Consider the following 13,675-nt stretch of genomic DNA (forward strand, 5'->3'; position numbering starts at 1 on the left):
CAAGTCCAGAGGTACCAGGGCTATGAACTGCCAAGCCTACAGGTGTGGGGCTCAGACCTGGCAAGTCCTGGCACAAATTAAGCACCGACTGTAGTAGAATTCTAGAATATTAAAGTTGGAAGGGACCTCAGGAGGTCATCTGGTCCAACACCCTGCTCAAAGCAGGACTAACCTTAGCTAAATCATCCCAGCCAGGGCTTTGTCAAGCCACAGCTTAACAACCTCTAAAGATGGAGATTCCACCACCTCCCTTGGTAACCCATTCCAGTGCTTCATCACTCTCCTAGTGAAAAACTTTTTCCTAATATCCATCCTAGACCTCCCCCACTGCAACTTGAGACCATTGCTCCTTGTTCTGTCATCTACTACCATTGAGAACAGCCTAGCTCCATCCTCCCTGGAACCCCCTTTCAGGTAGTAAAAGGCTGCTATCAAATCCCGCCCCCATTCTTCTCTTTTGCATACTAAACAAACCTAGTTCCCTCAGCCTCTCCTCATAAGTCTTGTGCTCCAGCCCCCTAATCATTTTTGTTTCCCTCTGCTGAACTCTCTCCAACTTGTCCACATCCTTTTTGTAGTGGAGGGCCCAAAACTGGACACAATACTCCAAATGCAGCCTCACCAATGCTGAATAGAGGGGAATAATCACTTCCCTCAATCTGCTGGCAATGCTCCTACTAATGCAGCCTAATATGCTATTAGCCTTCTTCGCAGCCAGGGCACACTGCTGACTCATATCCATCTTCTTATCCACTATATCCCCAGGTCCTTTTCTGCAGAACTTCTGGTGAAGAGACTCTTAGCTGACGGGAGAGAGCTCTCTCATTGGATTAATAACTCCACCTCCACGATGGTGGGAGAAGCCAAATGCTTTTAACTGGATCAGGCCTGCAAGTCTCAGCAGGAAATCTGGGACTCTTCTCTTTTATGTGTATAGTCAGTTAGAACGGGAGCTTATCTTCCAAGAACCTATCTGTGGGGATTGAAGGGAGTGAAAGCTCTGTTGTGTGCAACCATTGAGGAGTAGTAAAGACGAAGGACGAAGGGGGAAGGGGTGTTTGCACAGTTTCGGATCGCTGATAGAGCAGTACAACAGTTTCACTTAATACGAAGGATCATGTTTCCTCTGACATCAGAAGAACAAAGTCCAGTTGTGTCTGGAAAGCCTTTAAGCTGTCTTGGAGCACCATAGCTGTCCAGTGGCAGTGAAATGGGGTTGTGTGTGGTGATGCCATCTCTTCCCAACTGGTCCATGTAACTTCAGAGTTTTTGGAGCTGTTACTGGAAGCAACATCTCCCACAGCAGCGTGAAAAGGCAAACACTTTTTCTTCAAGTCTGGGGGAATTTGAAGCCCATGAAAGTGGCAGTGAACAGTCAGGATTCTTTCTTTTCACAGCTACTCCTGAGTGCAATGTGAAAAATTAAAGTGATGATGCTCTTCTTTCAAGTCCAATTTGCCAGGCACACACTCCCACGTGCATTATCCACAACACTCTCAGTGTGCTGGATTCCCTACTCCCAGTCCTCATGTACAGACTAGTGTGGAAGATGGTGGTGGTAGAGAATGGCAGTTTAGGGAGATAGACCCCTTTATTGTCTTGGTGAAGATCTGGATTTGATCTGGCTGAGTTTTGAGCATCCTGGAGCCATGGTTCACACATGCATGGAAGTGTTTGACTGACAACAATGCTCTCCAGCAATGATCTTCCAAGGTTCTAAATAAAAGAAGGCTGTACTGCACATATATGCTAATGGATTTAGGATGGTACTAAAATATTTCATGAGCTGCACTCAATCCACAAGAATTTAACAGGAGAGTAATTAAAACTACACCCCGTCCTGCACATATGGTCTAAGTGGAAAGAGAGGAAGATTAGCCTCTGGAAAAGGGAGAGAGAGAGCAACTATAGCCTAGATTGTTTCTTGGTGCAAGAGAGGGATTGAGTTGCTGGGGAACTAATTACACCTCCCTGATTATCATGATGCATAAATTAGAGAAGGCTAGGGGCTACTCTAGTTTACAGCAACTGGCAAAGGTCTGTCTAGTGCCTTACACCCGATGTGAACTAGTGTAGTGCAGGCATGTCCTCTTCCACACCCTCCTGCCCAAGTGTGCACGTGCATTGGGGCAATTGATATAGAAGCCAGCTACACCACTTTATGCCAGCTGAGAGCTGTCCTACATGGGAAAAATTGTCAGCTAGCCAGATAGAGCCAGATTCTGCCACTTTCTGCTGTCTGAGTGGCACAAAGTGGGTGGAACTGGAGAAGAGAACAGGGTCCCATATTTTTTTTTGTTTCTCAATATTAACAAATATCTTTTGAAGAGATCAGAGTTCAAGTACAGTTGTAGCCACAAGAGCCTGTCATAAAGCTATTTATTTATTTATTCCATGTACTGAAACTATTTATTACAATTGTAAAAGGGAGAAAGACAAATCAGCCAGAAACAGGCAGAAACAACTTCACTTAATCATGTCAAACCAGTTCCTTGAGACTGACTAGTATTTCTTGGGCATGTTATTCTTAAAGAATGGTTGTCAAACGTATTTCTTAGCAGCAGGAGAAAATCCTATTAGAACAGTGTGATTGAGGAACCTGGCCACAAGCTTAGACCCTGACAAGTGTTAGTCCCAATATAAGATACTGTCTTATTGCTATCCACTGTGCTCCAAAGAAAATTAAACAGGAGCAGTTCTGTTTCAGAGAAGCAGGAGTCTTTCTTTTCCTTTCTTTTGTTAATGTACTCATGAGGGGCCTGATCCTGCTCATTGAAGCCAATGACAATTTCTATTGATTTTACTGGAATCAGGAATAGGCCCTGCCTCTTGATGTAAAGACAGAGGGCTAAATTCTCAGCTGGGGTACATTGATTTAGCTCCACTGAAGTCAATGGGGCTATGCTGATTATTTACACCAGTTGAGAATCTGGACTAGCCTATAAAGAATGTATATTATTACACAGTGCTGGGCAGTCAGGGGATTAAACAACTGCCTGAGGAAGAAGAAAAGATCCTTGTGCTACCCCATCCTAGCCCAAATTCTATTGTTACAATTACAAAAGTGTAAATTCAGAGTAAATCCATTTAAAAATGAATAGCCTTACTCCAAGTGGACACCACTACACAAAAGAACATCCATCCCACGCTCTCCACACCCTTGACAAGCTGTGAAAAATATATTTCATAAAATAAACAGACTCCAGTAATTACTTTCAGATAACAATGCAATGTCATTAGTAAAGTTCCTCCCACATTCAGCCTCACTCAGTGGAAAAAAATGATTCAGGGTGCTTTTAGAATCACTACTTCTTTTGTCTTTTATTTGTTTGCAAGTGCAGTTACCTGGTTTGCACGCACAAGTTTTATAACCATGAGACAGTGCCCATGACCATCGAATTAATGGAAGTCTTTTCATTGAATCTATAGCTGTCAGATTAATCCTCATGTACACTGTCTAGGTGCACAAATGACCCTGTAGGGCATTTTAAAATCTGATCCTTACAGTGTCATTAGGCTTCCAAGTTTACATGCCACTAAGATTAATAAGTTCACACATAACTTAGTTCTGTTTCAGACTGCCTGATAGAGCTCTACATTTGGTTCAGACCTGAAAGTTTTATTCACAAGGTATCATATTTTTTTCCATAAAAAGAAAGCTTAGAATCAGAATCTGTCCTGAGTGTCAAATATTATGGTGATGGCTGTCCATATAAATACATAAATAGAAGATAAGTAAATAGACAGAGAAGATGGGTGAGGTAATATTTTTATTGGACCAACTTCTGTTGATGAGAGAGACAAGCTCTCAAGCCACACAGAGCTCTGTTTCAGATCTGGGAAAGGTACTCCGAGCAGTACAGCTAAATTCAAGGTGGAATAGATTGCTTAGCATAAGTAGTTAACTTATATTCTAAGGACCATTCAAGGCAGAGTACCCTATTAACACGTTTGTTTAGATATTTTCTAGCAATGTGGTGGTTCTCATACATTGTAATTTCTGTCAGTGCCATTTCTTGTACCAAGTGAAAGCCTCTTTGTACCTTATTACACGAGGGATAACCAGGAAAACAGCAGCATTTCAAATATTGTGCCCGGGGGAGGAGATGGGGGAGAGACAATATTCAGAATTGCTATATTATGTATAAGTAGAACTGATTTTTCTGGATCAACAATGAGCATTAAGATATCATCCCTTATTTTAGAAGATTATGTTGAAACCTTTTATTTAAAACACGCATTATGTGTAAATTACATGGACTTTGCTATTTAAAAAAAACAAGGAAAACTGTGGCTATGCTGACCATATCAGAGTTCTTTTAACATATTGGTGAATGATTTTAAACATTTCTTGAAGTCTGTGGTTGTAAAGCAACGGCATTCAAACTGCAGCCCCAGAGCCAAATGCAGCTTGTTGTGTCACAAAGTTTGGGCACTTGTTAAAAACTGCTGCAGTCCTTTCTCCTTGCTTATCGTGTGCTGCCATCATGTGGCCATTTCATTCATTTAATGCCACAGGTGTATTTCCCTTCTTTTTGCATGACTCCCATTAGTCTAGTGGTTCTCAATCTCTTCCATATTGTGATCCCATGTTATATGAAAACATTTTAAGGACCCCCTTCCCATCTAACCCTAAAGAAAGGAAGGGTTTGAGGACTTCCTGCTAGCCATGAAGACAGAATGGTGGCAACCCACCTGTCCACACCCTGCATGAGAGTCACATCACCTAGGTTAAGAATCTATCTGTAGGTTAGTCCCATATTTATATTTGCAGTGCTTTGAGGGCCTGATCCGAAGATCACTGAATTTGATGAGTTTGGATCAGATCCTGAATGAGGGCAACAGACAGAATGATGATTAGGAAACTCTTGAGATGGTCCCAATGTAGAGCTCCCCTGAAGGAAGTGAGGATGCATTAAGAACATTGCAGTATGCAGAACAATGACTTTGGGGTAGACAGGGCCATTGCAGCACACTACTATATGGCCCAGTCTCTGGACACATTAGCTTGTGTCGACCCAAAATGGTGTCACCCAAGCAGCTATGTTGTCCTGGTACTGATTAGGCTGCCTCATGTGCAAATTAAAAGATTTGGTAACTGTGAACAGAATACCAGCACAGCTGCTTTTTGTTGGTTTTACAACCCAGAATACACAGTAGCCCTCATTAAGGCTTCAAAGTTCAGAGTCTTCTGTCTTAAAGACATGCATCATTTCAGCCCTCACAACGGATAAGCAGCTTGGACCATAGTGTAGCACCATTCTCCCACAGTCTCAGAACATACTAAAGGAACAGTCTCCCAATTCCTCTTTCCCCAGCTTTCTTGTTCTCTCTTCTCCATCTCCATGGAGAGAATGCAAATGACAATTTTGTCTTCCTGCTTTTCTCCTTTAACATGTTATTATCTGGCAAACACTGGCCTGAAGCTTGAGATCTTCTCCAATCTCACAAGCTAAATTCGTATTCCCCAAAGAGCTAATGGCCCTTTTTGATAGCACAGGGATGTTAACTCTAGTGGCTTGGCCAAATTATAGTCCTGAGTAATTGCATTCAACCCAACTGAATTCCTCCTACATTTAAATTAGATATGCTTTTCTTCTCTTCCTGTCCTGTCCTGAACTGCTGCTGTGCGCTATCAAACAGCTGCTTCATTCCAGCCCAGAGGTGGCTAACAGCATTTCCCCTTCTGGGACAAGTACAATGATCAAAGTGTAAGTATGTGAGGCACTGTAGTTCACTTGCCCATGTTTTAATTGCAGCACTGGTGCTGCATCCTGCTGTATGCACAAGATAGCTCAGTGAAGCAGCGATCCCCTGTGAGTGGGTTGGCTGTGCCATCAGCCCGAGAGCCGCCTTGTCCCTCATTTCAGACCCAAAGTTTCCTATTACATTTCCCCCACCAATTCCATGCCGCCCCTTTGCTGTTGCAAATCACTGGCATCAGAATCAATGAATGGGGGGAGGGAGGAGGTTTTTTTACTTTTCCTGCTTGGATCAGTCTTTTGGGTCGGGGGCACAGGCGGCACATGTGGGGCACAGCTCTGGGCTGGGACAGGGTATGGGGCAGAGTCACCCTGCACAGGTGATCCAGGCAGCCAGGGGACCAGTGGGGTTTACAATGGAGAGGTCGCCTATGGCAGCCAGCCATGGAGCAGAACGCCACAGGCCCTGGTATACAGTGGGGTTGCCATGGCAGCCAGAGCCACGCCCCCAGGGGAACTGCACTCAACCCGCCCCCAACCAAACACCCAATCAGGAGAGGACCCAGTCGGAGCCCCGCGCGCAGGCCAATCAGGACAGAGAACGGAGGCGCACGGTCTCTAACTGTCGACCCGAACCCCAGCCCTCCCGGGTCGCGCATGCTCGGTGAGAGCAGCCTCGCGGGGGTGAGGGGGGCCTGACGCAAGCCGCGCGCGACCTACGTGAGTGGGGTCAGCAGGGGGCGCCCCTTGTGAGGTGCTGCGGGCGGCGGATGGGGCCAGCGGAGCCTCCGGGGGGCGAGCGCGGAGCCGCCTGAGCCCCGCCGGCCGGGGCGACGCCATGCGACGCGGCGAGAGGAGAAGCCACGGCGGGGCCCCGGGCAAGGCCGCCTTGGAGGAGCAGCCCGACGGCGGCGGGGTCCCGGCTGTGATGGAGGCGCCCCGGGGCTCCCGCGGAGACTCGCCGCCCGCGGCCCCAGGCAGCGCCGCCGCCGGGCTCCGCCGCAGCACCGAGTCCGAGGTGTACGACGACGGCACCAACACCTTCTTCTGGTGAGAGACCGCCCCGGGGACCTGCCCCGCCCCCAGCGGGGACCCACTGACCCGGCCCTGGACTCCCTCCCCGCGGCCCGCCCTGGCGGCTGCTAGAGACCTGCCCCAGGGACCCACGGATCCCTTCTGCGCCCGGACCCAAGCCAGCCCCAGGCGGGCCCAGCCCCAACTCCGACTCCTCTCCCTCCCTCCCTGCAGGAAACTCAGGGAGCTTTTCTCTTCTCGTGCTGCCCTGGGTGTCACCTCCCGCTCTTCCCACAGCGACTGGCCAGGACCCCAGCCCTCTTTCTCTGACACTGCTTAGCACCCTATATGCTTCCACTAGCACCCCGTTTTCATTCACGCCGCTCCCCCCTCCCCCCAGTTTGGTTGGTTACACTCAATACCCGTTAAACCTCCTTTTCTGCCTCCATCACCTACTTCCAGAAGGCCTGTGGGATAGATATATGGTTTGGGTAGGTGGAGAAGGGGGGTATCCAACACAACCCCAAAGACGCACTAGTGTTTTCTAGTGAGTGATACCAATTTACCCTCTGCTGTTCTGGCAATACCCTCTCCACCTACCAGCCTTATCTTCTCCATTTTCTGGTGAATGATACACCCAGCTCCCAAATCTGTAGATCTAGTGATCTTCTACACACACCTGAAGAATGTCAATCCTTTAACCTCCTGACCACACCTAGCTTTAAATATAATCTGTATAGCTCCTGCACAGCTCTTCACACAATTGTTGTCAAACAAACAGTTCATCAGATCGGTGAGTACTTATAGCAGTGGTTTTCAACCTTTTTTCATTAGTGGACCCCTTTGGAAATCTAAACAATTTTGAATTGAGGTGTGGACCCCTTTGGAAATCTTAGCCATAGTCTGTGGATCCTTGGGGGGTCTGTGTGGACCACAGGTTGAAAACCACTGCCTTACAGTAAAAGCCCAGAATTACTGACAATAGTGTGGGGTGTGGTCTCCACAACCAGAATCTCTTTGCTGTACTTTGGTTTGCTAGTTTCCCCATTTGATAGATTGTAATGCTAAGGCTTTGTCTATACTACAAATATATACACATATATACTACAACCCTCCTTGGGTTGGTGGTGTGCATCCTCACCAGAAGCACTTCCATTGACTTAAGAGGGGCAGTATGGGGAGCTGAGAGCTTCTCTTCTCCCCACCAGGAGCAGGAACTGGGGAGCTAGCTGCCCAGCTTTCTTGTCAATATCCATGAAATTGACAAGAGTGGCAACTAACAGCACATGTAGGAATGCAGTGTCTATACTGATACTGTCTCCCTAACTACACCAGCATAAGCCCCACATCTCTTGTTGAGGTGGTTTTATGATGTCGGCATAGCAGGGAATTTCATTGGTGGGAGAAGCATTTGTGTGTACGCCTCCACTGTTTTGTGGACAAAAGCTGAGTTTTGTCAACAAAACTCTGTAGTGTAGACCAGCCCTAAGGAATGAGAGAATTGCGCCAAAGGGGTATAACTGAGAATAATTGCATAAAATGGAACAAAGAGAACTTTAGGCAGAGGATCGAGACACATTTTCTGGCATTGAGAAATATCTGGCTGTTAAAGTCCTCCAAGAATTGGGTGTTCAAGCCATGTTGCTTGGGTCACTCTAGGGATGAGCTACACTCAGACTTTATTTCAGTGTGAATTAACAAATTTAGTTATTACAGTCCAAGTCTGTAGACATTCTTACTTTGGAATAAAAATGGCTAATGTTGATCTAGCTAAATAAACTGGCCATTTTTATTTCAAAATAAGAATGTCCACATACAGACTTGTACCAATTCAACTACTGTAAATTGGTTTAATTGATTTCTTTAAATTGGTTCAGACTTGTGTTTAGACTAGGCCTTGGGATGGAGCAGGAGTGAATACATTCTGTACAGTATTTGCAGGGCAAAGACAAACAAGATGACTTTCTAGTTCTTTAACATTTCTAATTTATATGATTCCTGTCTGTTCACTTTAATTTTCTTCTAGGGAGTGATAATCCTCTTCCCACAGATAGATACCCACAGTACTCTAGTGCTGGCTGTTGGGCTTTTGCTACTCTAGGCATTCTGTCCCTGCCAAAATCCCATTACTAACAAAATTAAATCACTCAACATTTTTCGCATTAAACCACTCCTTGTTCCCCTGTAGTAGAGCTGACCATGTAAGAGCATTTGTCCAATGGTTCCTTTAAAAGCATCTAGTGAGTGGCATCCTCACTCTTCACCAAGACAACTCTCCTATTCGTTCCCCAAGTTAATGAAATGAATTCCCTGACACACCACTTTTTGGGAAATGGAATTTCATACTCCATCTCCAGGTGTTGTTTTCTCTTGATCATGTACAGTTATCAGAAGGGGTGTACGTGTTTTGGAGGTAAGGGGTCCCTCTCACACAGTTTGTTTTACGTAATTCTTCTTTATTGGTTCAGAAAGGCAAAATTAGTTTCACGCAGTCCATTTGACTGGTGGAATTTGCTTCACTTGGATTTACTGCATGTCATTTCCACAAGATGTGGTGAACACGATTTTTTCATCTGAAATGTGTCAATAGTCCATCTTAGTGCTAATGATTAAATTGAGCTTCATTTCAATTTTTGTTAAATTTGTCACCTCAGAGACAGATTCATACATACCTGGAAAACCTAAAAGGGAAGTATTTCAAAATCTTTTCCCATTCTAGAATTACTTGAGAAACCTGGCTGTGTGTTTGTAAGTTCCCGTTGCATTTTTCTGGAACTTTTTTGAGCTGCATGCCATCTTTTTTTGGAAAAGGAAACCAAATTGCTAGGTATCTTTAGAATTTTGTTTTAAAAAGAAATGCATTAATTTACTTGATCTACAGACAGAACAGAAAATATGCTCTGTCAGCTTTCTAGGTAACACTGGAAAGGAGAGGCTCGGTAGGAGGGGAAAAACCTGAGTGAAAGAAGATCTGATTTGGCTTGAGCTTTGCATTGGTAAGAGGCTCTGGCCTTGCTGTTTTTTTGGCAGCAGTGGAAGAGGGGATGTGTTGATCTTAATGGCTCCAATGATATATTTCTGCCAGTATAAAGCTCAGTTAGCAAGGATGTATCCAGATGCTGCTAGATCCCAGGATAGTCACTAGGAAGCTATTTGGAGCATGCTGTACCAAAAGTATAACTGGCTAGAAAGCAACATTATCTTCAGGGTGCAGGAACTATCTGGGAGAGAACACTTTGGGAACTTGCCACATCCAGCCTCTATTAGTGGATCTCGCTGAAGTCTGCAGATAGTGCTAACTTGTAAATGGAAAATGGGTAAAACTGTTACTTGCTTACTTATTGTGTTTTTTAAATGTCATTTTGCAAAATTGTTTAAAGCTTAAAAATTCTAATTATAGTTATTCGTATATTTTGTGGAAATAGCCTTGTGTTCTGCCATTTTCGTAGGACTTTCTTCTATATGAAGGCTTTAAGTAAATTTGTCATTAAAAGTCTGTTTTAAGTGTTATATATTCAGATACCTGCTCTAACGCTAGATTAAGCAAAAATGCCATAATAAATAATGGTGTTATTTTTGTAACTGCCACTCTTAGCAGAGTTACTTGCCACCCAAATATGCCATTATCTTTATGGCTGTATTAGGAGAAAGCTTCTTTAATGTACTTCAAATGCATCGCTTGGTCTTCACTAGAAGAGCAGTCAGGGCAAACTGTACAACTTCAGTGTAACTTTTCAGTGTTGTAGAATTAGTGTAATAAGAAATAATATCTTTGTGGGGTTTTTTTTTCTGTAGTGCCTATCATTGTGATATTTAAATGCTGACAGACAAAATTCCCAAGGTATCCATAGAGGTTTCAATGAGTATTGAGGGATATGGCAATCCAGTTTCTCACCCAGTTGGATGTTGGCTTTGCCTCATTGACTATTTAAATTACGGTCTTTTGTATTTGTGGCTGTGTGAATTACATAGGACCCAGAGCTGCTGCTTTTGAAATCCACCAACGTTGGAACTAAGTTACTGGTGTGGCCTGTCCAATGAGAAATGGAAAGTATTTAATAGATTTGTAGACACAATAAAGGAACCCTTCCTAGAAGTAATACAGATTAATTTGCGTAAGTAGCTCACTGTCATAAATGTGGTTCTTTTGAAACTTTAGCGTTTAGCTTTGGCTGTAACACCTTTTGCTGAGCTTTAAAACAGACCCCGATACAAATGTACTTAAACTTTGCAGATTAGCTTTTGTTTCGCATGAGATAATGAAACGGGTTACTAAGACAACACTGCAAAACGTTAAATTTGTATCATGGGGTCATGCATATTTTTGTCAAGGCAGAAATATATCAAATACAAGGGGAAGAAGGATGGAGGAAAAGAAACTTTATGGGCAGTCTTACAGTTGAGATAGGTTAACACAGTATAGCCTTCTCTTCAGCTTTTGCACTTGCCCTGAAAATATATTAAACATTTATTTCTTATGTCGATTTCAGCCATCTTGTTGCTTTTAGAGCAGGGTTGGAAATATCCACTGAGTCAGGAAACCTTCCTGCTCACCCGGAGCAAGATAATCTGTGGAACATGATGGATGAAAAGCTTTCATTGAAAGTTTGTTGCTCTCATGGTTGTGAAGAAAGCCTTCTAAATGAAAATAAAGGAATTATTTGGGGGCAGAGACTGTTTTATTTGATTATGTTTGTATAATGCCTAGCACAATGGGGCTGAGTCTGATGGTGCTATTGCTATACAAATAATAACTAATGCAGGGCATCTTTGTAAGTTTGCAGGCAGACAGTTCCAGTGCCACAACTGCAGCTCAGTTTCTACAAGTTGTGGAAGAGTGATCCGTTTTCAGTTTTGTCAGTCTTCATTGCTGTTTTCCAGTTCCCTGTGGGAGAAAGTAAAATTAATAAATGGGGTTTTCTTTCTGCTGCAGCCTGGGATAACTATGAGTGTATTTGCTTGGAAGTACATGAAAACAGGGTGAACTGTAGCTAAAAACCTCCTTTTTTGAGCAACAAGAGAGCTGAAAGGAAAGTGGGTCTGCATTAGGATTTTGACTGATTTTAGCTAGATGAGTTTTAAAACTAATTCAAGTAAATCACTGGAACTCAGACAAGGTCTGAATCTGTGTTTCTTTCCCACCAGCAGAAAAATTAATTTTGCAATTCTAGTTAGTTTTCAAACTGCTATTATTGGGGCTGTCATGGTAATGGCACTGGACAGATGATTGTACTGAATGATCATTTTATGGGAGTCACTGATGTGTGAGATGGGGGAAAGTTATGGCTAGAAAAATTGGTGTTTGTATCCTTATCAAGTGTCAGAAGTATGTACAGAAATTTAATGAGCACGTTATGTACCTTCACAAATGTACTCAAGGTTTGTTACTTGCCCAAGAACAAGTGGTACTTGATAGTGCTGTTTTCGTAGGTTTAAAGCTCCAAGTTAGGAGGCTCTAACCTAGATTTTTAAGCTTTTTGGGGCAGCTACTGTATCTGCCGCTGTCTGGAAAGCACAGCAGGCTCCTGAATCTACTTAGGGCTGTCAGGCACTGCCACCAAAAAAAAAAAAATTATTTTTTATTATATATATATATATATATATATATATATATATATATAAGTACTGTCCCAATGTGGTTGTCCACAGTTATTCTTCTGGGGTTCAGGTAGATGAGAAAGAAAGTAATAAATGGACATCAGATATAGGAGAGAAGCAGAGGGTGGAATATAAATCAGGAGGGGATACAATTCTGTGTTGTATGTTCTGAAAAGAATAGAAACAGCAGCAGAAAAAAAAACCCCATAAAAGCATGAAATATGTAGTTTTACTGAAATCAGCTTTATAATGGAAAGGCAATAGCTTTTTCTTAGTTAAGTCAACAATCAGCCTTCATTCTCAAATCCTGTGTTTTGTCCCTCAGTAACTATGGATTGGAAAACTGGGTTAGCTTAAACTACCACCAGCCTTACTTTGAAGACAAAGAATGTTTATGTAAAACGTGATTCAAATCTGGCAACTCTTTGAGTGAGCCATTGCTTTAAATTACTGGGGAATTAAAAGCTTGACTGTCTTCCCCTCTAGCTCAAAAGTTTGCTTTTACTTAAAACTTTCTATATAGTAAAATCTCCTTGGAAGCTTGTGTGCCGGCTGTACTTAAAGAAAATGGCTTGTAACTAAGCAAAGTTCCTGATATTTGCATTCTTTTAAGGTCCCAATCCTGCTTCCTTTAATTTGATTAGAAGTCTTGCTGCTGACTCTATAAGAAGAGGATTAGACACTGTTTCTTTGAGCACGGTGCCCTCTATAGTTGGTTAAAGTATATAAAAGGACATATGTCCTTGAATCGCTGTAAGCTAACACTGTAGAATTGGAGCCTAACTCTTATGCACATGCTTAACTTTTAAGCATATGAGTAGGTTCTTTGACTTCAGTGGGACCACTCGTGTGCTTAATGTTAAGCATATGTGATTGAAGGCTTGGTGCCTGAGAGAGTTTTCTTTACTTCCAGTAGTACAAGCTTGTGGCTCTTGGATATGCAAAACAAAAGTTCTGGTCCTAATGCTTCAGGAATAGAGATTTGAAACTCCCCAAAATGCCCAACAGTAAGACAACCCTAAGAACTTGAAAACATGGTTTTTGGTTAAGTAGAACTTGTTCTAACTTTGAATAAATGAAGCAACAACTACCTTTATAGAAATAAGATTTAGCAATGACTTTTTAAATTTTTGAAGCATTTACTGTTTGATGTTCCTGACCCCCAAATCAGCCGAATGAAATCTAATTACATCACAAAAGTAATAGATTGTATTGAGTACTTCCAGGCAATCTCACTTTTAAAAAATTTGTAAACAGCACTTACATACCACAGCGGTAAGTGATCTGTAAATACAGATAGGTTAGGTACATTTTTCATTGGCTCATCAGGAAGTTTTCAGGGGCAGGAATATTAAAAATTT

The 13,675-nt window shown here is 42.9% G+C and overlaps 1 protein-coding gene across 1 annotated transcript in view; it reads left to right on the plus strand.

Annotated features, from left to right (window-relative positions):
- The first annotated feature begins 6,400 nt into the window (after positions 1 to 6,400).
- PTDSS2 (phosphatidylserine synthase 2) overlaps positions 6,401 to 13,675 on the plus strand; it is a 61,471-nt gene continuing 54,196 nt past the window's right edge. The window contains exon 1 of the mRNA XM_067540447.1: positions 6,401 to 6,752. Coding sequence (XP_067396548.1) covers positions 6,541 to 6,752 — 212 coding nt within the window. The 5' untranslated portion in view covers positions 6,401 to 6,540. The remainder of the gene's footprint in view (positions 6,753 to 13,675) is intronic.

Source organism: Emydura macquarii, unplaced genomic scaffold (genome assembly GCF_026122565.2).
Source record: "Emydura macquarii macquarii isolate MOO-44397 ecotype Brisbane River unplaced genomic scaffold, CSIRO-AGI_Emac_v2 contig_587, whole genome shotgun sequence".
NCBI lineage: Eukaryota > Metazoa > Chordata > Testudines > Chelidae > Emydura > Emydura macquarii.